The 25526-nt window shown below is 31.7% G+C and overlaps 3 protein-coding genes across 8 annotated transcripts; 1 reads left to right on the top strand and 2 right to left on the bottom strand.

Annotated features, from left to right (window-relative positions):
* Positions 1 to 1184: 1184 nt before the first annotated feature.
* LOC100805568 (uncharacterized) lies at positions 1185 to 8056 on the bottom strand. Of its 4 annotated transcripts, none has more exons than XM_006602051.4 (11): positions 7819 to 8056; positions 6819 to 6911; positions 6161 to 6279; positions 4706 to 5454; positions 3513 to 4582; positions 3167 to 3379; positions 2620 to 2699; positions 2411 to 2503; positions 2261 to 2334; positions 2045 to 2177; positions 1185 to 1565 (listed from the first exon to the last, which is right to left on the bottom strand). In XM_006602051.4, exons 1-11 carry the CDS (start codon positions 7904 to 7906, stop codon positions 1482 to 1484), a joined length of 2796 nt encoding a protein of 931 aa, XP_006602114.1. In that variant the 5' UTR covers positions 7907 to 8056; the 3' UTR covers positions 1185 to 1481. The 4 variants fall into 4 exon arrangements, with proteins under 4 accessions (XP_006602114.1, XP_006602116.1, XP_006602115.1 ...); XM_006602053.4 differs by having other exon boundaries at positions 6483 to 6911; positions 7819 to 7874; XM_006602052.4 differs by having other exon boundaries at positions 6543 to 6911; positions 7819 to 7874.
* A 6487-nt stretch (positions 8057 to 14543) lies between these two features.
* On the top strand, positions 14544 to 19141 carry LOC100809649 (calcineurin B-like protein 3). Of its 3 annotated transcripts, XM_003551351.4 has the most exons (10): positions 14544 to 14766; positions 15682 to 15728; positions 15812 to 15966; positions 16292 to 16374; positions 16563 to 16622; positions 17443 to 17551; positions 17718 to 17770; positions 17853 to 17933; positions 18062 to 18174; positions 18856 to 19141. In XM_003551351.4, the coding sequence occupies exons 3-10, from the start codon at positions 15843 to 15845 to the stop codon at positions 18911 to 18913; spliced, it is 681 nt and encodes a 226-aa protein (XP_003551399.1). In that variant the 5' UTR covers positions 14544 to 14766; positions 15682 to 15728; positions 15812 to 15842; the 3' UTR covers positions 18914 to 19141. The 3 variants fall into 3 exon arrangements, with proteins under 3 accessions (XP_003551399.1, XP_014626656.1, XP_040868031.1); XM_014771170.3 differs by lacking the exon at positions 15682 to 15728 and having other exon boundaries at positions 14566 to 14766; XM_041012097.1 differs by having other exon boundaries at positions 14566 to 14766; positions 15682 to 15966.
* Positions 19142 to 20463: 1322 nt separating this feature from the next.
* HSP90-1 (heat shock protein 90-1) lies at positions 20464 to 23421 on the bottom strand. The gene is made up of 3 exons (NM_001249683.2): positions 23230 to 23421; positions 22574 to 22715; positions 20464 to 22478 (listed from the first exon to the last, which is right to left on the bottom strand). The coding sequence occupies exons 1-3, from the start codon at positions 23350 to 23352 to the stop codon at positions 20635 to 20637; spliced, it is 2109 nt and encodes a 702-aa protein (NP_001236612.2). The 5' UTR covers positions 23353 to 23421; the 3' UTR covers positions 20464 to 20634.
* Between the last annotated feature and the right edge of the window lie 2105 nt (positions 23422 to 25526).

Here is a 25526-nt window from a genome sequence, read left to right as displayed (position 1 = left end):
ACACACACACACTTCCTCACATTTAGTTAAATCTCAAAACGAATAGATGTTACTCTTTCCATCCTATTTTGTTTGACTTTTTTAGTAAAAAAATATTGTCTCGTTTTGATTGTCATATTACATTTCAATAAAGTATTAAATATTTTTTTCCCTATTATATCATTCATCATTTATTAAGGAATGAGAAAATAAAAAAGAATTATAAATGAGATAGTCTAATTAATATGAAAGATAAAGAACATATTAAAAAAAATGCATAACAATTTTTATCAAGTCTATAATATTCACACGTCAAAATTTGATTGAGGCAATATTAGATTTTACAGTGCAAGTATTTGTTGCAGTATTCAATTCAAATACAGGAGAGATAGGAAGTAGTGTGAAAGTGGGAGTAATGTAGGCGCTTAAAATGAAGATAAGAAAAAAAAATACATCTATAATGGACACGAGTCACACCACAACTAGGAAATAGCATTTGCAATTTTGCACTTAGAGAGCATCTCCAATGCAAAGACTCTATTGGAGTTGCTTATTCAAAACGTGTACTTCTAAGAAGCTCGAGACATTTTTACCTCCAATGGTGTACATTAATTAAAATGGGTCTCGTTTGTCACTTGTGCACAAAACTGTCATTTTCTTTTTTACCCACTTGTTCCAGACTCTTCCATTTTCCTTTTATGATGGAAAGACAGGTCAATCTACACCAACTCATACATTTTCAACAAAGCCTCACAAGCTCACATAAATTATTTCGATTTTCACTCTTTGTCCTCGCACTTGGAACATCTCCAATGCAAAGACTCTATTGGAGTTTGCTTATTTGAAACTTGGGTCCCACCATTTTCTTTTTAACCCCCTTGTTCCATACTTTTTCCTTTTTTATACAGTGGGAAGACAGATCGAACTGCACCACGACTAGTTGTTTGAAGTTGAGTTATCTTAACAAATTGTTCCTGGATGATAGAAGGGCACAATTATGAGGACATAGTTTTGGGAATTTGCAAAGAAAGTCTTTTCTAGGAACTGCTACAAACGGTGAAGCACCAGTTCTGAGCAGTTCACTAATTTTGTATGATGTCCGGTTCCAAGCGCCATCCGGACCAGTTCCTGTTCAACAGGCTGATTCAGTTCAGTTCTTACATGAGATTCCAATACTTCTCGTTAGTGACTAGGTCTTATATGCATTTTTCTGTTATTAAAATCCTTTCCTTTGGATTATTATACACAAATCTTTGTCCAAAATAACTATTTACCATGGTGCTATTCTGACCCCGCCTCCCCCCTCCAAAACAAAAAAATGTGCGGTCGCAATAAACCAAAAAGGCAGGAAGAAATCAAACAAAAGCATCATGGTTTTCTAGTAAGCCCTCCAGGAACTAGTTAAAACCCCGTGTAACATAATACGAGGAAAAAAGAAAATATTTTAAGCATCAAAACCCTTCTTATGTTAGACTGTGTAGCTGTCCATGCATGATCACTGCTCATCTTGTTGGCCTAGTCCATGTTGTCTCGGACGTTATAGTGTTACCATAATAAACCTGCTTTGTGCTATCATCCCAGTAAGCCTGAAAGCCAAGTAAAAATTGAAATGAATATGAGATCAAAATGTCATCATATAACATCTTTATGAACCAATTTCACAGTTTCAAAACACGTACAACCATATATCGAACATGAATATTGTTGAACTGCTGTTAAGCTAAACATTCAACACCTACCACCTTGTTGCATACAACACAGCACTGATTAATTTGTGATTAGTATTGAGAAAATAAAAGAAACTCTGAAGGGTACAAAGGCAAAAATGGATACAAGTTTACAAAAGGAACATTAAAAAAGAAAGTGATAACAAGTTAGCTCTGTTAAAGAAGAAGAAATATAAGTGCATTCAAAAATGCTTTCAACCCATCCTCCTCGAATCAAATTTTACCCTAATAAATTTTGATTAAAATTGACAACAGCAGACATAGCAGCATTTCACAAACTAAATACACTACATTAGATTTCCTTGTTTTTAAAAAAGGGAAGAACCCTGAAAACACACCTGCCAATTAGTTGGGAGACCCTTAGAGTGTTCACTCAGATCGTGTTGCTGCTGGTTATGCTCAATTGCATCTTGCGGTGTACTAACAGATTCTTTTGCTGCTTGTGCTCTCCTGCGTTTGACCTTCTCTCGCCTGAATAAAACAAAAAATCTCATTATTGTGTGTAAGCTGGACAATGGGTGGATGTGAAATTAAAGGTTTCTGGAGTCCCATACCAATCACCAACTAGAGGCTGAAAATTAGCATTATCTTTGGCCTCTCCACTTGCAATTTGCTTGGCATGCCACTCCTAAAATCAAAGGAATTTGAGAAACAAAAATTTGGAAGACTGCAATGTTTTATGAAAGTAAGTTACACATGCAAACCTCTATTTCCCTTTGACGCTTTCTTTCTAAGACCTCAAACACACTATCAGGTTCTTCCTCTTCTTCGAGCAACTCCTCTTTAGCTGCCTTCCACTAATAATCAATAAACATCTACAGATCAATTTCACGTTGAAGAGGAAGTAATCCAGGGTATAAAATCTAAAAAATATCAAGAAAACATAAATACTTTTTGTTGTAAAAAAACTTGCCTTATCTACTAAACTTGAAACCTTCTTATTAGATTTTAATGAGGATCCAACTGCAACTGCTCGTTTCCTATTGCGTGCAACTGAGAACAAGGAGGGGAAAGGTAAGTAATCATAAATGACAGGATAGCTATTTATCATGCAGCTAAGTAGCTCACAAGGGGCATGAACAGCATTCAACAAATACATTTCAAATTTTCATGGATGAACAAATAAAAGCAAGTAGGAAGAAAGTGTATGCAAATATTTGTAAAAAAAAATACCTAATTATAATCAATTTAAAAAGAAAGTGTATGGAAACTTGGAAAGGCATGCTGACAAATAAACCACTAATATGACTGGATAAGCCCATCACAAGAACGGCAAAAGAAGTTTGTTTTTTTGTGGTTTTGGGGGGGGGGGGGGGGGATCAATTCTGGAAACATAATGGCTAACAACCTAGGAATGAGTTTAAGAACCCCTAGGTTGCAACAATCCTCAACTTTACAAGCAGCTAAGTTTAAAACAGGATCACCCAATCAGTAACAGTAGACTTGTTCAGTATCTGTACCTTTTGTTTGGGCTTTAGGAACTAATGATGATGTGTTGTTTTCTGCAGCAGATTTGGCAGTAGCAGGAGGCAATGAGACACCTTCGTCAACTGAAACAGTTGCAGGTGCATGGATGCTAGATGAGGTGGACGGAGAATCACAAGATGCCCAGTCAGCCTCACCAACACCAGAATCATTAATATTGATAGCAGGTATGGACTTTGAACCAGCTCCTGGTAAATTTAAAAACTCAGATTAATTTATAAAAAAAAATGCTGAAAGAACCAAGTCAGATAAGAATATTTACTGCAATAAAAAATAGAAAATAATTCACTAACTACCAATATGGTACCAATATAAACATACCATCTTGAACCTCATAATAAGCAACAGTGCCAGTTGGATTGATCATAAATTGAGGATTTTCACTATAAATGTTAGGAACTGCAGTATTATAGTAGATCTGTGCAGGTGGCATAGCAATTTGTCCATATATATTACTGCTTGGGACTTCAGCAGCTGTCTGCCCATAATATTCAGCAGCAACACCAGGATATAGACTATATTGAGCATAAGAAAGGGGCTGCCCTGTCTCTGCGTAACATGGGAGAACACTATAAGAAGGTGCTAGTGGGTCACCAGGTGGAGGGGGCACCTGATCATTGTCTGGCGGTGGTGGTGGAGGCACATGCTCATTATCAGGGGGTGGAGGAGGAATCCATTCATCATCTGGAGGAGGAGGAACAAATTCACCCTCCTCAGGCAACACAGAATGGTAGTCAACAGGTGGATTCAACTGAACCAGTTGATCTGTGTGCACGGAATCGTTTGCAACAGGTACATCGATGACAGTAGTATTGCCTGAGGAATTCATATCTTCGACTTCCATGTCCACATCCATATCAACATCTTCCCCAACATTATACCCATGTTTATGAATTGGTTCCTGAGGATTTATAATTGCTTCAACCTTTGAATTAATTTCTACATCTGTTTCCATATGACTACCAGGAGAACTAGACAATGGAACATGCTGACCATTGGCAGAAATATTATTGTTGATATCTTCTAGAACTGCAGCCGAAGCATCAACCTGAGATTCATTAGAAACATCACAAGTAAGAAGGCTCCCTTTGTTCTTATTATTATCTACCTCGGACTCATGTCCCATGCCATTCAGTTGGTCAGCCAATTCTTCAGAGACAGGGACAAGTTTATCCTCAACATCCTCAACTTCATCATGTGAAGAATTACCAGTTTGCATCAAATCATCAGTGATCAAACTTTCAAGCAATTTTATCTTTCTGTCAGAATGCTCCCAGAATGGAAGCAAAGATGATCCATATGATGCAAGAGACCTAATATCAGAGAGCCTAATCTCAATCTCTAGCATGTACTTTGACAAGAAGTCTTGGCCTTGCAGATTGTCCTTTGACCTGTGTAGTATTCTGTTAGTTAAATCTGGAACTGGAAGATATAAGCTTTTCACACTATGAAATAAATAATCAAACAAAATACTGCAAATAAATGATGCAGAGAAGCTAAAATTAGATACTTACTTTTTCAATGATTTCAGCCTCTCTAACAAACTCTCACTTTGTTCGACAAGACGAGAAGGAAAAACAATGTCCAATTGCTGTTCTTCAACACCAAACTTGGAAACAGATGAATGGTGTCCCTTATCAGATAAACTCATATGACCATCATTTCTTGTCAATTCATTTCCATTAACATCAGAACCTTGATTCTGATTTGTACATTCAACACTACCACCATTAATTTGGGACCCGTGACCATACAATTCTTTATGAGAAGCCACTGTGGCTTCCAGCGAACAGTCAATTATGAAAGCAGAAGAAGTGTCCTGCATCACCGCGGAGAGCACATTGGAATTATCACCAACAGCAGCACTCTTTGTTTTATCATTGACAAAAGCATGAGGTATTGAGTCATTAGCCAACTGATCCGCATGAGCCAAGACCTGGGGCACTTCCCATGAAGTTTCCCCAGTTTCAATGTTCCAGTAATAACACCGTTGACTTTCCTCGTGCATCACCATCTTCCACCCCAAACCAACATCAGTGACAACTTGTTCATCATAACTTTCAGAAACATATATTTGATCTTTGGAAATCATTTCATTTTGCAAACTACCAGCAGCACCATCGCTTTCATTTCTTTCACTGTACGCAACATCAAGTGAAGCAGAATTTTGTATTGTATTTTGCAGTCCATTACTCTGAGCAACAAGATCTACTGGGACACTGATGTCCAAATCTTTGGATTCTTCATCATGTACACCCTTAGTCTGACAAAAATAAAACAGTAAAAAGTATAAATAGCACATAAAAACATAGCTTATTCTTTGTAGAAAGAAGTACCATACACCTATTCCACAGACAATATTTCCTAAAATTGTCGTGAGTGGCACAGGAATATACCCTTACCCTATATATCAAATAATGCAATGAAATGCAAAATGAGTACACATAGCTAATACTTCTAGAGAGTGCTAGATAAATATGAATATCGTATGATATTAGGAACCAGTTATGGTAAACAGAATTCCAATCTAAAGAAGTACTCATAAATTGTTGCAAATCATAAGCCCCTAATAATAAAAATAAAAATTGTTATATTACAGCATCAGAAAAGGGGACCTCAAGCAAAGGAAACTATTTGCTAACAAATGATAGAGACACATAAAAATCATAATTTATACCCATCAGGAAGACAGGAAATCGCTCTCTCAAATAACCTGAGTATATTGTGCTTGATCCATCAAATATACGCCTAGGGGAATTCAAACAATATACTAACATTGAACCAGGCCCAATATTGGCATACCCTCCTCACCATAAGAGAATCAATTAGGAAAATTATTAAGATCAACAGATGAAGAATATCAATTTAAGCACCATACAAGGCCAACCACAGATATGAAGCTCAGATACATATTTGGTATGACAAAACCAAAGTTTTGACTTAGAATGCAAATGAAGGTAGTAGAATACCTCTTCATTAAGCATGGGACTTTGCACATTTGCATCATTAAGCCCTTTGCTTGATCCGGCATCCCCTTCATCATCACTATATTGCCCAAGTAACAGCAGGGGATTCTGTGGTTGTTGACCTGAAGACAAGATGCCAGCATGTTAGAAACTACATAAATGTTGGCTTATTGACCATGCAATAGCAAGAATATTAAAAAAAGAATGCCAAAAGGATTTAAAAACTACTTAAAAAAAGAGAGCTACAATTGACAAGAAAGACAAAAAGCAACTTAAGGATGAAAAAATAGATTCACAAGCATTTTAGCTTGTATCATCTTGTCACCTGTTACAGATGGGAAATGTCAGTAAGCCATTAAGCAAATCAAGCCAGAAACATACGAACCGATAAAACTTTCTACCGTCTGAACCTCAGTAATCCCTTGATGCAGCCAAAAGGGGAGGAAAACGATTAGGAGTCATTCATATTTCAATTTGGCAAGGCCGACCTCATCTGAAATGAATGTTCCCAAGACCACGGAAGCCCAACAGTCTGAGAACATTTTCTTGGGGCAAACAACAAAACATGTCTTGTATATATAGTTCCATATTTCCACCAATTTAATGTTGAGCACTCAAGTCCTCTAAATATAGTCCTTTTGAGAAAACTGACAGAACCCACCTGAAGAAGAGGGTGAATTGGGTGACCCATCACGATGTTGAGAATCAGTATCTCCTCCAGCATCACCATGTAGAGTGGAGCCACCCAACTCTCCTGGAAAGGTGTAAAATTAAAAACATGGCAAGTAACCAAAATGGATCAAAAACCACTTCCATAATTTGTGCCGCTAAGAATTCCCAGGCATCCTTTATGACAGGTGCAATACACTGAACACTCAAAAGCATAGAGTTTCAAAACACCAATCTAAAAACATGTCTTACGCACAGGCTCCACAAGTCATTACTCATTAGCACATTCTTTAGCATTGCACACACCAATTATTTTAAAGACAAATACATAATACTTAGATATAAACTATAAGTATAAACAACCCCGATGGTAAGTAACTCTGCCCAAATGAGAAAACTCAAAACTTTTATTTGCCCAAGACAAAAGCATCAAAAGATAAATAACATGTAACAACACACACATTCAATTGTGAAAAACACATGGGCAAAAAGACCCAGAAAGCAAAAATAATACAATATGAGATAAGAGTCAGTGCAATACGCATATATTATTTGATTCGATAAGTACCAAAATATTAAATTAATAAATTCACATACAAATCATATTACTATCACTTCCAATAAACTTTTAACAAAATATGAAGAAGAAAAAAGTAGAAAGCAAAATAATAGAATATGGGATATAACATCATAAGAGTCATTGAAACCGTAAGTTATTTATTATTCGATAAGTCTCGTAGTACCAAATTAACAAATTCACATACAAATCATATTACTGTCATTCTCCACAAAACTTCAACATAATATGACAAACCCTATAAAGCAAAAATAATACAAATATAACAAAAAAAAAAAATCCATAAGCAGCAAAGATATGTGCCAGAATCAAGGTTTCTGAATTCGAAGCAATAGGAAAAATTAATCACAAAAAAAAAAAACAAATTAAAAACAAAAGCAAAAAAGAGGTTAAAGGAACCAAAGGTAGTGGATACCAGAGGGTTCCGCGAAAAGATCGAGTTTGACTCTGCGACCGGCGTTGCCGAGAGCGGCGAGGCGGCGACGCTCTTTTCTCTTCCCCATTTGATTCGCTATTCGAATTTCGATTCAACAAACGGTTTGTGGCGCGCTGTGAGCAAAAAACGGAGCTTCAATTTTTAGGGTTTGCAGTGTTTTTTGCATTTGAGCCTTTGAAAAAAGAAAAAAACAAAACCAACAAAGAAGATGGTGACGGGTCGGGTTTCCTATTACGGGTCGGGTTATCAGTTGCGGTCGGGTTTCGGGTAACGGGTCGCGTAATTCTGATACAGGTTTCTCTGCGGTTACGGGTCTGGCTCGTTAGTACGGTGTCTTGCTAAGTGAAGGCCACGTGGAAAGACTAAAGAGTATAAATTTCATTGCAGTGGAACCAATTGGTTAGGGTTGGCTAGGATTTCACCTGTAAACTAACATTTTCTTTTTTGTCAATTTCCATATCCGAGAGTGAATCACTAATTACTAATATAGTAATATTAAGATTTATTTTAGGAGCTTGACCTTTTTTAACGAATTTTTTTTTATAAGTGAGGAGGAATCCAATTTATAATCACATTTTAATTTAATTAGTGCATCTTTTTATATAAAATATTTATGTACATTTTTTAAAATTAAACTAAAACATTAATAAATTGTTGGTTTGAATGATAATAGATTCGATTTTCTTAAGTAACTCATGTTCAAATTTTATAAATAAATAAAAAAAGTAACTTACTAAACAGGTTCTTTAATGAAAATTATAATAATTAATAAAACCAAACCATATTTCTTACCAATAATATAGTTTAAAAACATACTAAAATAATATTTATTTTGATTTAAATACCAAAATAATAGTATGATATTATTTTTAATAATAAGATTTTCTAAAATAATAGAATGTATTAGAATTTCAAAAAACTGCGATAATAAACTATATTAATAATGACTAGTACATTTTAATTTTAATTTAAAAATAATATTATTGTGATAAATTAAAATAAAGTATGATTTAATTTAGTCTAAATTTTAAAATAATAACATTCTTGGTACACAATTGCACGGGTGTTATTAGATAAATTTGTAGTGGTACTAATTTATGATAAATATATTAGTTTTTTCTAATTTATATTTTCAGATAATCCACACAGTCCCCAAGTTTAAAAATTTATTATTGGAGATGCTCTAACTTAGTCAAATTGGTATGATGCATGTTGTACGGGTATAAAATAAAGATATCATCAACAAACATACCCACCCTTTTATTTATATTCTAATGCGAGTAATATTAAACTGTTAAAGGATAATTTAACTTCTTTAAAGTGAGTAATTCATTTTAGAAGGTAAAGTAATTAGGATTTAACGTATTTAAATTGAACAATTCATTCTAGAAGATAAAGTAAGTAATTTTGTTAATGAAAAATTAACAAATGATATTACTTGCATTAGAATATAATAACTTGTTTTATAGGAGTTTCATAGGTATGACAACCCATTTTCGAGGGCTACCTCCTCTAGCTTTACATTCAGCTATTTTTAGGTGACAGACTTTAAGTTGGATAATATTACATTTGAGTCGAAGAATTTCATAAATAATAAATTTGGCAACAATCTCAGGGGTTGTAATGTCCATCTTTGTGTCTTAGAAAACTTTATTGTAAAGTCTTTGGCATTATCCATTGTTGGATTTAATTTTTTTTATGTTTTTATATAGTTTTTATAATTTTTAAAATTAAATATCATTATTAAATATTAACACAATTATTATACACGGCAGACGACATGAAAAAGATCAAAAGGTCAGTAGAAAAATCAAATTCATCTATTGCCTAACAAGGTGTCTAAATCTTATGCTTGTAAACATGTTTTTAACTTCATCCCAAAAAATTATATCTATCCAATCATTTATGATGAAATAGTATGAGGTGTTTGTTATAAAAAAAAACCTGTTTTAGAGAAGCTAAATCCAAGGAAGTAATTAATTATTGATGAGAAAATAAATTGTTAATGTTACGTGGCATTCATAATAAATCATGAATATATTGGAATATCAATGGTGAATGTTCTAATAAGGAATCACAATTACATGTTTTATCCTTCATTTGTAGTTTTAGAAAAGCCTAATTCGTGGAAATAACAATATAATGAGTTGTTTGGTAATTTTCAATATTTTTAGTATGTCACTAACTTATAAGTTAACCAAAAATTTATAAGAAGTTATAAGCTAAAAAATTAACAATTTAAAATCTATCTAATTGAATTGAAAGTTTAAGAAGAGGTTAACTAATAATTAGCTAATAAATATAAAATAAAATAAAAGAACGTATTTAGTTCTTTGATTATAACTATATGTATGTACTATTTTAAAAATTAGTGTATTAATCTTTTCCAAGTGTGATCATATAAAATAAAATAAAATGTTTCTAAAATATAAAAAAGGGTAAAATAGGATTTTCAAGTGAACTGGTGAGGATAAAAATTGAAAAAGAAAAATCCTAAGAACTTATAAACTATGTTAGTTGAAATAGTTTTTGAAAATAAGTTCGAAACTGTTAAAGCTTGCATTTGGTTAAACTAATTTATAAGTTACTAAAATAGTTTGTCAAGTAGATTTAAGAGTAAATTATATTGTATTTTCTTAAAAATAATATTGCAGCATGTTATATTCCTCTTTCAAACCCTCATTCACTCCAACAGTTTCTCAATTGTCTTTCCTTTTCTCTAAATCCTAATTTTTTTTCTTATAGATTTGAATGTGACTAACTTATATTAAATCCTCATTTTTTTATACATTTGAATGTTACTTAATTGTTATGACTCTATCTCTCTTTTGGCAGGTATTAACTTATGACTATCTTATATTAAGAAGATAAAGATAATGTAGTTACTTTACTTTTTTTAATAAACTTTTTACATTATGACACAACATTTTTCAAATGGGAGAAAAGTGCATGCTCTAGTTAGCGTAAGACTTTTTATGTTGAAAGGAGCTTTGGGATTTATGCACTAATAGAGAAGCTCCTTGGATGCATGTTAGTTAGTTCAAAAATATAGATGTGGCAGTGAGTTTAATTTGTAAAAAAAGTGCAAACCATCTTCAAATTATTCGAGAGGAAAATGTGACATTGGAACCACTTTCAAGGAAAATGTCACATGGAAAGTGGAAAATGGAAGAAGATTGGGTTCCAATTTCCAAACATTGGTAGACTCAAGAGTGATGGATATCACATACTATCCTTCAACTTCATGGTGTTAATGATGACGCAAAAGTTATAATGTTTATTGATATATTTGGCCATTGGAACTTTACCCACATTGATTATATCCTTCCAACTCATTGTTAACAAGATCAGGGCCATGTCCCCCCTCCAAACACTAACATACATTATTGCATAGCATGGGCTTCAACTAATGATGGATCTGCTTATAACATCATGTTTATATATATATATAAATTTCGATCAAGAGCAATATATAACATGATTCTGGCAATTTAATTGTCCTTCTCAGCAAAGTCACGATGAATTAGTTGTGGCAACGTATATTATGCATGATTAAACCAATACTTCGGAAAACTTTTTTTAAATCTCATCAACTATGTTCAACAAATCATTTGAATTAGTTTTATTTTTTTTTAAATTGAAAAACTTGTTTGATTATTTGATAAATAAGTTTTTTAAAGTAATTTTTAACATTTTTTAAAACATTAATTGAAATATTATTTTTTAAAATTCTAGCATTTAAATTTTTATATTTTATTGTTTTTTAATCCTTCAAAATGTTTATTCAATTTTATTATTATCTTTTTTAAATATGTCAATTTTATCATTCCACGTTAATGGTTCATGATAAGAGTAAGAGGGAAGTTAGAGTATGTACTATGTAACTTATTTTTAAAGCAACTTCAGTCTTCAGCTACTTTTTAAGTTACATTTCCCCTTGTTTTCTTTTATAAAAATAATTATCCTTTAATTTTTTAGAACTTCAATTCAAATATGTTTGATCCCTTTTAAAGAAAAAGAAAAGATGAAAAAAATGAGCTAAACACTACATGAAGATATCTTTCAATTTATTTTTGAAAACTTGTGACTTAGCAAGTAGCAATATGTTTTTTTGGTTTTACCTTTGAAGTTTATTTTACGATAAAAGTAATGTGAATTTTTTTTTATTCCTATGGTTTTTTTTTTAACTATATACGAGAGACAAGAAAAATATGAGATAAATAGATGATATATTGAAAGAAGTAAAGAAAAATAAATTATGAAATGTTACAAAAAAATGCATAAATTTTTTGCTAATAATAAAAATAATTTTAAATTATAATATTATAAATATTACCAAACAAAAAGAAAAATGATTATAAATTTTTTTTTACATAAGCAAATTATTTAATTCAAACACACATCACAATATCACACTTTCAACATGACATGTATGGATATTTTTTCTTTCTTAAATGTTTAAAGATAGGGATATTCATAGGTACTAGTCACATGTGATTCTGAATCGACTCGAATCGATCCAAATAGTTTGTGTTATGTCATTTATGTGTTTGGATCAAAATCAAATAGAACATATCAAAATCGTTTATGTATAAATTGGATCACGGTTTAAATTTATAAATCTGATCAAAATCGAATCAGACTAATAAATTTTTTTAGAATTGTTTGGTTTGATTTTTAATATTGTTAATATTGGGAGTGTTGGAAGACTTCTTAACGTATTACTTTCATGTACATTTGTTTTACTTTTTTTATATTTATTTTTCTATTATATTTATAATAATAATTGATCATATTTTATTCATTTGCTTCAACAAATCTGGTTACAACAAATTTAATTATAACAAATTTGGTTGTAGTAAAATTTATTACAAGAAATTAGTTTATAAAAAATAATTGTAATTCAGATTATTATAATAAATCTTATTGAAAAATATTTTATTTTAATTTGTATTAATTTATTTTAAAATATTATGTTAATGGTGTTAAATGAATCAATTTTATTATTTTCAGACATTTGATAATGTTGTGTTAATTAGATTGAATATTTGAATGAATCATGATATAAAATAATAATTATAATAAAAAAATGAAATTTAAATTGATAGTCCATTAGTCCAAACTAAACGAAATTATTCATAAATGAGTTGAGTTAAAAAAAAGTATAAAAACTAAACCGAATATCAAAATTAATCTGATGGGCCTGGAAACACCCCTGATTAAAGAACGAAAAGCACGCAAAGGAGTCTTTTTTTTTTCTTTTTCAAGGGTGGCACGCAAAGGAGTTAAAGTTCTTGGTTTGAATGAGAGTATATGAAATGAAAATATAAAAACATAAAAGAAATCATAAAAAGTTTATCTCTGATCATTTGAGGTTTAAACTAAAAAAATTAATTCACGAAAAAAAACTAAGAAAAAAATATTTTGTTAGTAGCATTAATATTTGAATATTGTACCATCGAAAGCCTAGATTAATTAATAATTTAATTAGGGATATTGAGTTTGTACCCTGTTTGTATAATTACATTAAATATTTTAAAGAAGTTTTATGATATGATTTACCGCATATAACTATGATATACGATTAAACATAATTATTCTCATAAAACATATTATTTAAGTATCATAATTAAGCATTTAACCAATTTAAAATCAAGTTGGATTTAATAATTTTTTTTCCAGTTTTTTTATAAGAAAAATATTTTCAAATTTTAACAGACATGTATTATAAATGTAGAAAAAAAAGTTATTTATACTGTGAACTTAAAAAAGAGTATTATTAATATATATTTATAATTATATAATTATTATAAAAAGATCCTTATTAATATATATTAGTTGGAAACAAGCACTCTATAGTGCCTCGACTATCAATTTCTTTTATTTTTTAGTTTTAAATTAAAAATAAAAAATAATTGTAACATTGGAGGAGTTTTTTCTTAATAACTGGTTGATTTTTAGAATTAGTTAGAGAATAAAATGATCTAAGGTGCACATCAAATAGGGATAATTTTTTATTAATAATTCTAGATGATAAATATATATTTTATAATTATATAATCATTACAAAAAAACAAGTTATAATTATATAACACTGTAAAAATAATTTATAATTTTTCCAATTAGATTCTCTCACACGAAAACTATGAAATCAAAAAACAAAAAGATCATATACATGATGAAATCACTTGAAAAATTAATTTACCAAAAAACTAGAAAATAATATAATATTTGAGTAGCTAATGATAAAATTAGAATATATATTGTTGTTTCCTGTTCACACGAGTTGATATCCTTATTTTTTTATTAATCTCTAATTCTTAAAAGCACTTCTGCACCCAGTATAGACCGAAATTCTAGGGATTTTTTGAATTCAGTTGTCACACAATTTTTGTCTATGTTTATTTTTTTTTTCAAATATCAATTGAGCTTTATAATTTGCATATCGAATTAGAAACGATTATTATATAATTCAAAATCTTGTTTCAAAATTAAAAATGATCATTATTTAAAAAAAAGTCGTTTTGACTTATTTGAAATGTATAAAAGACTAAATTATTTTTTATTGCCCAAATTATGTGTTTTTAATTAACAAATCAATATAATTGAAAACCTTAAAGTTGATATTTTTATATAATTTTTTGTAGAAAAACTTTATTAAAACATTTTTAGATAACCATATGACCTGGAAATTTGGGTTATACCATTTGATATAAAAATATGTTGTCAGAGGTTCTTGTGGGTTGTACTCTATCTGTCATCGACCATATCACTTTCGTCACCTTCACAGATACATTCGTTGCAATCATCCATCTCACTTCCACAAATTCCTCCAAATTCTAACCAAACCCTTCACTACTCCAAATTCCAAAACTTCTTCACACTCCTTCTTTTCCCTCTTCTGTTGCCCGATCTTCTGCCTCCAAGGTTTGATTTTCCTCCCTACCCTCTTCGGCATATTGCTTTTTAATCTTAGATGAGGCTGCAGAACATAATTATATGGTGTATTTTGATGTGGGGTTCTTGAGTTTTCTGTAAATTTTGTTCCTTTGTGTGTGTTGATTTGTTGCTGGTTCGCATAGATCGATGGGTTTTTTTTTTTTTTGTGCATGTGAGGTGATGGGCATGTGAATAGTGAATTTCCCTGAATGAATCTGATCACTTACCAGATTTGTAGAGTTGTGTTCTTTTGATGCGGGGATTTTGAAACTTGAATCTGGTGTTGCTCCGAGGTTATTTCGATAGGTTTTGTGTGTGACGATGGACGTGGGATCATGGATCCGAGTTTATCAATCATCAGTAATTGTCGTATATGTGTGTATTTTTATTTTTTTTAAGATTATGGATTTATTTAAAATTTGGCTTTTAATATTGGCAATGTAGCATCACCCCATCTCGTGGAACTAGGCTTGTTTGTTGTTGTTGTTTTAAATATGGTTCTATCTTGAGTTCCTTAATCCTTGTTAATTTCTCAAATTTATGTGGCAAAATTTTCAACATCCAAACATTTGGGAATGAGTTTAAGGAGTGTTCGATAGGTGTACATACATACATACATACATCATTGAAATGTGAATTTACATGCACAATTTCATGTCATTCAAAGTGAAAGGAACAAAGCAATGCACAATCTATAGCCTTTGAATGCATATGCTTATAGTATTTAATTTTGTGATAAGCACTTCAAATTCAAATTAATCCTGATTGTGGTTGAAATATGGAACTAGTAATGCTGCTTTGTTTTCAATTTGAGTACCTTCTAATATCAGAATGTCATGGATATTATGTTTCAATTCTGAAGCCAGGTTTCTTTCTCCCATTGTTGCCTTTCAAATTTTGCAGATTTTGGTATTTGGGATTGATCACCTGGAGTTGGAAATGGTTAAAAGGTTCACTTGTTTTGTGCCCGCTTATGATGACTTTATGAGGGATGAACTAAATGGAATGTCTAACTGATTTGTTCTTGGAACAGTTATGGAGTGTTCTGATTTGCAAAAGATATCATGTTGCGGTGCTTAGAGGGACTTAAGCCTTTATTTGCTTCCATATTACGATGTTGTGACCTGGATATATATAACCAGCCAAGAGGCCTTGAAGATCCTGAACTTCTTGCTAGAGAGACTGTGTGTATGCACTTAACCTTACTTTATGCTTATGATTCATTAATTGTCACTTTTGTTCTTACATAATTTGATTACAAATTAATTTTGATTTTTTAACCTATGTGCTTTGGTTGAGAATATGCGCTTCTGAAGTCCTATATCTTGTGTTATTCCATTGTATTTGAGGTAACTTTATTAGTGGCGATGAACCAGAAAAGAAAAGCAACAGCATAGAAAATGCAATTATCTTCTTTGTTTTGCTGGACTCTGTTACCTCTAATACGGTTGTTAGGAAATAAATATGTAATATTTGTTCTAAAGATAGCTATTTATTTTGCTTGTATATGCAGTCAGTGTAAGCGAAATAGAAGCACTTTACGAGCTCTTCAAAAAGATTAGCAGTGCTGTAATCGACGATGGGTTGATTAACAAGGTTTGTCATTGGAAAACTGTGTTTTGGGCATATTGTATTTCACTAGTTGAGCCTTTTTCAACAATGAAAGAAAATAAATATTTCATTTAAGTTTTATTTATTTATAGTGTAGCTTCTATTTTTCTATTTTGTCATTTACTTTTCAAAATCTATCAGATGTTACATTCAATTTTAGATTTCATTTGCAGGAAGAGTTTCAGTTGGCATTGTTCAAGACAAATAAAAAAGAAAGTCTGTTTGCTGATCGGGTATTGCTTTCATTTCTTTTTATTGTTTTTTATGCAAATATTTTTACCTTGAAGCATGAAAATCTCTTTCCATGGTCCTATCAGGTTAATATCCACACAGATACACACAAAAAAAATTGGCTTGCCTGTCTAGTGCTTAATGACTGGAATTTTGGTTGTCCTCCTTTTTTTTGTTATTATTGGTCATTGTGATCTTCCAAGGCAATTATTGTAGCAGTTTGACATCTATATCAATCACCTTGTCTAGTCATTCTCATTTCTAAATGTTCAAGTGTCCCCTATTTTATCATTTCTTCTCTTTGGGCCAAGAAAAAGGTTTCAGACTATTACGATAGTTCAAGTTGTGCCATGTTGCCATTTTGTGCCTATGTGGGCATTAACCACATTGGTGCATCTATAATTGCACTAGAGTATCATATTTGTTTATATATACTAGCTTGAATAGTTCATTGAACATGAAAATTGTGAAAAACATGTTAAACTTTGTATCTTGAATGAATTATAATTTTAAAAAGTAGTGTGAGTCTGTGCGTGCATGTTTGTACATATAACTAAAAAGATGACATTTTAATACAATATGAAATAGTTAGTTTATCTGCAAAAAGTAATGTACACCAATGCATGATGTGGAACTACAGCCTTTAGCTTAATATGCAAGTATTATTTGTTTATACATTATTTTTTCACATGTTCCCTTCCATTTTGATTCAAGTTCTATATCTGTTTACGTATTATTTCAACATTATATTTTGTTCAAAAATTGATTCACAATTCAACTTGTGATTGGAATCTAATATGAACTTCTCTCTAACTCTATTAGGTATTTGATTTATTTGACACAAAGCACAATGGGATACTAGGTTTTGAAGAGTTTGCTCGTGCTCTCTCCGTTTTTCATCCAAATGCCCCTATTGATGATAAGATCGAATGTATGTTGCACAAATTTTTTTCCCTACAATTATTATTTTTGCATGAATTTTTCTATATTCTATTTTTAAATTTAAGAACAATGCACAACTGGAATCAAGTCTTTAATTTTCTTTAATAACATTTTTAAATAAACCAAAATTGACTCCATATGATATCATGTTTCAGTTTCCTTTCAACTATATGATCTCAAGCAGCAGGGTTTTATTGAAAGACAAGAGGTACTTATTCGTTTTTGGATTTAATTCTAAATTTTGTTTCTCGTTTGAGACAAGCCTGTTTTTTGTATGGCTTTCAATATAGGTGAAGCAAATGGTAGTTGCTACTCTTGCTGAATCTGGCATGAACCTATCAGATGACGTTATAGAAAGTATAATTGACAAGGTTTTACCCCTATTCTTCTATCACTTACATTTCTAAGTTCTAATTGTGCACAAGAATCTTAAGAGTCTCTTTTTCTCTTTTTGAAAACTCACATGAATAGTTTCGACATTAAATTTTGGATTTCTTAGACCTTCGAGGAAGCAGATACAAAGCATGATGGCAAAATTGACAAGGAAGAGTGGAGAAACCTTGTTTTGCGCCATCCGTCACTTTTGAAGAACATGACCCTTCAATACCTCAAGTAATTCTTTAATTTTATTTTTCTAGTCAATTTGCGTGGTACTCTCCCAAGTGGAGATAACCAAATAACTGCCCTTTATTAAAAAAATGAATGAGATGTGATATGCTCTTACTTCATTGGAAAGTCTAAAATTAACTGCAGCTCATTTGGTATTAGTATACTATAAAATTAAGCTACAAAGAAAGATAAAAAGGTCTAAATTAGAAAAATATCTTCATATTGAAGGACAGTTAACTTTGCTTTTTAGTGATTTAATTTTGAAAAGAGGGGCATGAAAATGAATACTAACTTTGAATTCAGAAAGAAATCAACTTAAATATCTAGAGTCATATATGTTACTCACGGTGTGGTATGGTTGACAAATAATCATGCCCCTTATGCATGTAGTTAGGGGTCCAATCCCCAGACCCATGTAAATGGAATAACATCTATTGAGAGAGGTCGATTCTTTAAATGGATCTTAATACTTTGAAGGATTACCCTAGGTTCACCCAAAAAAGATGCATATATATATGCTAACCGAGTTCAGGTTTGACGCAGTGAGATGTGTATAGATCATAGAACATTATATGAACAAGTATGGTCCTTTGATACACTTGCCGTGAACTACTAACATCTGTTTTTCCTTTTTCCTGTATTTCACTGGTGTTTTCTGATATCCTTTTTAATGTGTTTGGGCAGGGACATCACCACAACATTCCCGAGCTTTGTATTTCATTCACAAGTAGACGATACTTGAAGATAATTTCTCCCATGGCTTCTTCCTTTGGGCTGCATGGCCACTTTTGTACAAAAAAGGGCATGGCAGACAGCCTTGCTTTTACCTTACATTTGTTATATCTTTGAATAATGTATTTTGTTTTGTGGATTCTTTTGCTGGGATTTTACTTTCATTTTTTCTTCAAACTTCTAGACACATTTGGTTCCCATTTTTCAAATTTCAAAAGCAAGATTCCAAGGTTGTGTAGAGTTTGTTTTAAATTATGAGTATGTCATGACCTCAGAATATTTTGAAATTCTTTATGGTCAAAACTTGTCTACCGCATGTAAATAACTTCTTTGCCTTTGTTTCAATATGATTGTAGTCCTTAAAATAGGGGAGAGTTTACTTTTTTAATTTTTAAAAGTAAATCATTTCCTTAAACAATAAATGTGTAGTGTGTTTTGTATTCCAAAAAACTGAAGGTTAAACAATAAATGATTCTTTGTTATTACATCTAATATTAAATTTAAAATGCAATAAACTATTTTTTAGGTAACTTTTATATTTTATAGTTTAAAAGTGATTCCTTATTTTTAGGTAACTTTTATATTATATAATGAGCACTAATAATCTTCAATGGGTCAATTTAAAGGATTAAATTATTGCTACTGTAAAAAAAAATTGTTTGTTTCTAAAATTAATTAAATAGGTCTCTAAACAAATTTAAAAATAAGTCTCGAAATTTAGTTTACTTTTTTAGTGATTTGAAATTGTCAGAAAATTGACAATGACTTTTAAAAACTTTTACAACTGAATTAAAAAAATAAAATCAAGACTATCTTTGATAAAATAAAATAATAAGAAACTTTCGAAAGTAATTGAAAACCCAACTTACATAATTTTTTTTTGGATAAAAATGTTTGAAATGCAAGTAAAATATAAAAAATACTAATTTTAATTCTCATAAAAAATTTAATTATAAAAACAAAATATTTTTTATGATCTTAAGTAATAATTTTATTAGATAATAATCTGATATAATTAATAAATTTATAAATAAATTAAATAATTTATGATAGTTAAAATTCCTGTAAATGAATTAAATAACTTTTTTAACTTAAATCCTCCAAAATATTTATTTCTTTTTCATTCAGTCTGATTTTTTTTTGATAAAATTAAACAAAATGAAAAAACACTAATCCAGTATCGTCAAAAATATTTTTTAACCATTTATTGCTTTGCAGTAAAAAAAAAAAAAGAATAACTGAACTGAATTATTTAATAAAAAGCGATTATGGAAATTCCTCCGAAATTTTATGAAAACGTTTATAAAAAACTTACGAAACTACATAAATGGAAAAGAAGGGCAACATTTGGATATTGCTTTCTTATTAAAATATCGTCATCTGACGGGTTTGTTATTATATAGTGCTCCTCAATTCTCATAAAAAATCTCTTCCAAAGAGCAATTATAACAACAAAATCAATGTTTTTTAAGTTAGAAAAGAATTAATTGTTTATTAACACGATTAAAGATGTGATCATGTTCAAGTTAGCAAAGCCATCCAGAAAATTATCATGAATTTCAGAAAACGCCAGAAATCCAACTAAAAAAAAAAAGCTACAACCAAGAACTCGCAAATAGAACCACGAAATTATAGCTAATTAGCTAATTATCCATTAAACACTGTCAGAGCAATCCGAAAGGAAAAAAAGAGAAAAAACATAGCCAACTCCGTTCCGCATGATATAAAAGTTTAATCAACCTCCTCCATTTTGCTGCCCTCAGCATCAGCTTCAGCCTCCTCCTCCAGTGGGGGCATATCAGCATCAGCATCAGCTTCAGCTGCATCCTCGTCGATGCTCAGTCCAAGCTTCAACATTCTGTGGATCCTGTTTCCAAAAGTGTTGGGTTCGTCAAGGCTGAAACCAGAAGTGAGAAGAGCAGTCTCGAACAGCAACAGAACAAGGTCCTTCACGGATTTGTCGTTCTTGTCAGCATCCGCACGCTTCCTGAGCTCCTCCATGATTGGGTTCTCAGGGTTGATCTCCATTGTCTTCTTGCTTGACATGTATCCTGCCATGCTGTTGTCCCTTAGGGCTTGAGCTTTCATGATCCTTTCCATGTTTGCAGTCCAACCGTATTCTCCAGTCACCAGACAGCATGGTGAATCAACAACACGGTCAGAGACTACAACCTTCTCAACCTTGTCACCCAAAACATCCTTGATCACCTTGCATAGGTTGTCAAACTTCTCCTTCAACTCCTCTTGCTTCTTCTTCTCATCTTCACTCTCGTCAAGTTTGAGACCCTCCTTGGTGGCAGAGACAAGCTTCTTGCCCTCAAATTCCTTGAGCTGGCCAACAGCATATTCATCAATGGCATCAACCATGAAAAGAACCTCATACCCTTTCTTCTTCAACTTCTCCAAGAATGGGGAGTTCTCAACAGCCTTCTTGCTTTCACCGGTGATGTAGTAGATGTCACTCTGACCTTCCTTCATCCTGGTCACATAATCCTTGAGGCTTGTCAGCTCATCACCACTCTTGGTGGAGTGGTACCTGAGCAATTCAGCAATCTTTCCCTTGTTCTGGGAATCCTCATGGATACCAAGCTTTAAGTTCTTAGAGAAAGCCTCATAGAACTTGTTGTAATCCTCCTTGTTCTCTGCAATTTCAAAGAAGAGCTCAAGGCACTTCTTGACCAAGTTCTTACGGATGACCTTCAAGATCTTGTTCTGTTGCAACATTTCTCTTGAAATGTTGAGTGGGAGATCTTCAGAATCAACAATACCCTTGACAAAGCCCAAATACTCAGGAATCAACTCCTCACAGTTGTCCATAATAAAGACACGGCGGACATAGAGCTTAATGTTGTTAGGCTTCTTCCTTGTGTCAAAGAGGTCAAAAGGTGCCCTCTTGGGAACAAAGAGTATAGCCTTAAACTCCAACTGACCCTCAACAGAGAAGTGCTTGACAGCCAAATGCTCTTCCCAGTCATTGGTAAGACTCTTGTAGAAAGCAGAATACTCCTCTTTTGTGATCTCCTCAGGCTTCCTCATCCAAATGGGCTTCTGCTTGTTCACCAAGGACCATTCATGTGACACTTCCTTGATCTTCTTTTTCTTTTTTTCTTCCTTCTCCTTCTCCTCATCAACATCCTCCACCTTACCCTCCTCATCCTTCTTCTCTTCCTCATCCTCATCGTCAGAAATCTCCTTCTCGGTAGTCTTCTCAACCCAAAGAGAAATTGGGTAGCTAATGAACTCAGAATGCTTCTTAATCAAATCCTTCAACCGGCGCTCCTCAAGGTACTCTAGCTGATCCTCCTTGAGGAAGAGAGTGATCTTAGTACCCCTGCCAAGAACCTCACCAGAGGTATCCCTGGTGACAGTGAATGAACCTCCAGCTTGGGACTCCCAAACGTACTGCTCATCATCATTGTGCTTGGAGGTAACAATGACCTTTTCGGCAACAAGATATGCAGAGTAGAACCCCACACCAAACTGTCCAATCATACTAACATCAGCACCAGCAGCCAAGGCTTCCATGAATTCCTTGGTACCAGACCTAGCAATTGTACCCAAGTTGTTTACCAAATCTGAAAAAAAACATCACAAAAATCAATTAGAGACTAACCAAGTAAACAAAAAAATTGGTCCACAAATATCTCAACAAAAGAACATCTCGACTTACCAGCTTTGGTCATGCCAATGCCACTGTCAACAATGGTCAGCGAATTGTTAGTCTTGTCGGGAATAATATGAATGAACAACTCTGGCTGAGCATCGAGCTTGCTCTTGTCCGTCAAACTCTCAAATCTAATCTTGTCCAAAGCCTACAATTTTACATACAGCCACATAATTAATTAATATGTCAGGACAAATCAACACAAGAAGAAAACCAATATTACCACAACCACACATCACAGTAAAAAAATTCAGCGGCAGAGTACAACATTCCAATCATAATCCGTCTCCAACGTAACCAATTTTAACTCATACAAAATAAATTAGATATCACTAATTCACTACTCACCGTTAGAGCTCGAGCAAAACACCGTTAAAGAGCAACAATAATCGAATCCATTACATATCAAAACCTAAACAACAACCTAACCACAGCGAACTTAGATCTAATCCACCATCTCAGAGCAAAAACTAAACAAAAAAAAAACAGTAAATCTATTCAACCCTTAACTTAAGGCTATAGCTAACAAAATTTAGAAAGGTAAATAAAGCATGGTAGTAGAATAAATTGGATGAAAAACACAAATACGTCACGAATCAAGCAGAAGCAACAAGTCAACGAGAGAAAAAGGAAGGAAAAGAGAGAAGAACGAAGAAACTTACATCAGAGGCGTTGCTGATGAGTTCACGAAGGAAGATTTCCTTGTTGGAGTAGAAGGTGTTGATGATGAGACTGAGGAGCTGGTTGATCTCAGCCTGGAAAGCAAACGTCTCGGTCTCCGCCATTGCCGATCTACGCGAGGGAGAACGAACGAACGAGGAGGAGCGCAAGGAAGAACAAAACGAAGAGAGATAGAGTCGTTTAGGGTTTAGAGAATGGAATAGGTTCCAAATGAGAAGGAAGCGCTTTTATAGAGAGGGTTCACTACTAGGGTTTCTAGATCCTTCCTTGACGGATCCTATATTTATATAATAGCGACGACTTGCTTTTCTAGATCCTTCTATCTGAGCGACTCGTTATTGTTACATTAAGTAGCTTGGCCCAAAAATTAACGTTCGAATTAGAAGATATAATCTTTATCTTTATTTTTTTTATCAGTAATAAATTTTTATCCCTATCTTTATAAAAATAAATAAATTAGTAGATATAATCGTATTCTAAATTTCAAATCCTCAGCTTTATTTTTTTATGAGTAAATCTATATGTTTATCTTTATAAGAATAAACAATATCATATTTATACTTATTGATATTTTTTCAGTACTATATGAGGCCAATTTAGTATATTTTAATAAATTTATTTATAAAAATTTAAGATATATTTAAATAAAATATAGAGTAATTTTTAACATAATAAATTATGAAGGAATTTAAAGAATAATGTATCCTAAAAAACAGAGGAAAATATCTTAAAACAAAGGAATCAAGTAAAAGATGAAGGTTTTTTTGGACATAAAGTATGGAGGAATTTAAATCAGAAGATAAAGCCTAAAGGGAAAATATTTTTTTTAGCAAATTACAATTATCTCCATGTATTTAGGACTTACTATACTCACAGGCAATTTCTCCGTTAAAAATGCATTACTTATGTCTCCTTGACAAAAACCTGTTTAAATCTGAAAATAGAAAATAACAAATCAAATAAAACATATTTTCCTAAACAAACTAAAAAAATAAAACAATAAAATTCCATTTTCAGTGTCTGAAAATAAAAATCTCATTCTAAGTAAAATTAAAACGCGATGACAAAAAATGTAATTTTAAATTAATCTAAAAATGATATAAAAAAAAATAAAAATAGAAAATAAAAATGTAAATCAAACATACCACCTATTTAACTTATATTTAATTTATTTTCTGCAATTTAGCTTATATTTAATTTATTTTTTGCATTCGAACAGGTCCCGCCTATTATCTGCTTGTTACAAATTCTGAGAACCTTAGTTGCTTTTATCAAAGTGCACTCTTTTAGGGATCACAAGGTTTAAAAAATTTATAAAATAAAATGCGAAGTAATATGCACATGTAGATAATTATTCTTGGATTCTCATATCTAATGAACAATTATAAGTTACAACCTTCAGAGAAGTACTTATTACATTTCAGGCCTTGAAGGTTGTAATTTGCACCGATCAACGATAATTGCTGAAGTTTTTGTTTGATGCATCTTAAAAATTTGCGGTTAAGTTGCAATTTTTTATGGTGTTAGTGTATTGCTTACATCTTTATTCTTCCTAATTTCTTAACTATATCTTTTTAAGTATATTGGTTGATTATTTAAGCCAAGACTAGTTAATAAAATTAAGTTATTCTGCAGTCCTCAACAAAAAAAGATATCGTGGCAGAAAAACAAGAAAATCATTGAAGATAAATCGATTGTCATATAATTCTTGCATAATAAGATTGCTTCTCTACATCCTAGGTATGCAACTAGAGCTCACTTACAATTTTCTTCATTATGTTATTATTATTTTTAAATACTGATTTTGGAACTAGAGCTGACTTACATCCCCATGATTCAAGCAAAGTATAAGATTTATTTTACTTGAATTTATTAATGCCTTTATATGTTCTCACTTGGACATAGATATACTGCAGAAAAATGCCATGACTGGTGTAGTTACTGGACTCAATATTGAGAACAAAATAAATAATAATTAAACATATAATGATTGATTAATGAGATTGCAGTTTCAATCTTAAAAACTAACAATTTGTTATTTTTTTAGAAGGAACAATTTGTTAGTTAAAAATGCTTTTTATTTAAATTCTAAAAATTAAAAATTATGTTTTTTTTCAATTTTAAAATTAATTAAGTAATTTCTTAAATAGATAATCTAAAGACATATATAAGAATTTAATTTAAATGCATATAAATAGACATGTATGCAGAAAAAAATATTAAATTAATATACAAGTCAACAACATAAATTTATAATATATCAAATTTAATATAATAG

The sequence above is a fragment of the Glycine max genome, chromosome 18 (assembly GCF_000004515.6).
Source record: "Glycine max cultivar Williams 82 chromosome 18, Glycine_max_v4.0, whole genome shotgun sequence".
In the NCBI taxonomy this organism is placed as follows: domain Eukaryota; kingdom Viridiplantae; phylum Streptophyta; class Magnoliopsida; order Fabales; family Fabaceae; genus Glycine; species Glycine max.
This window is presented reverse-complemented; position numbering and strand designations above follow the sequence as displayed.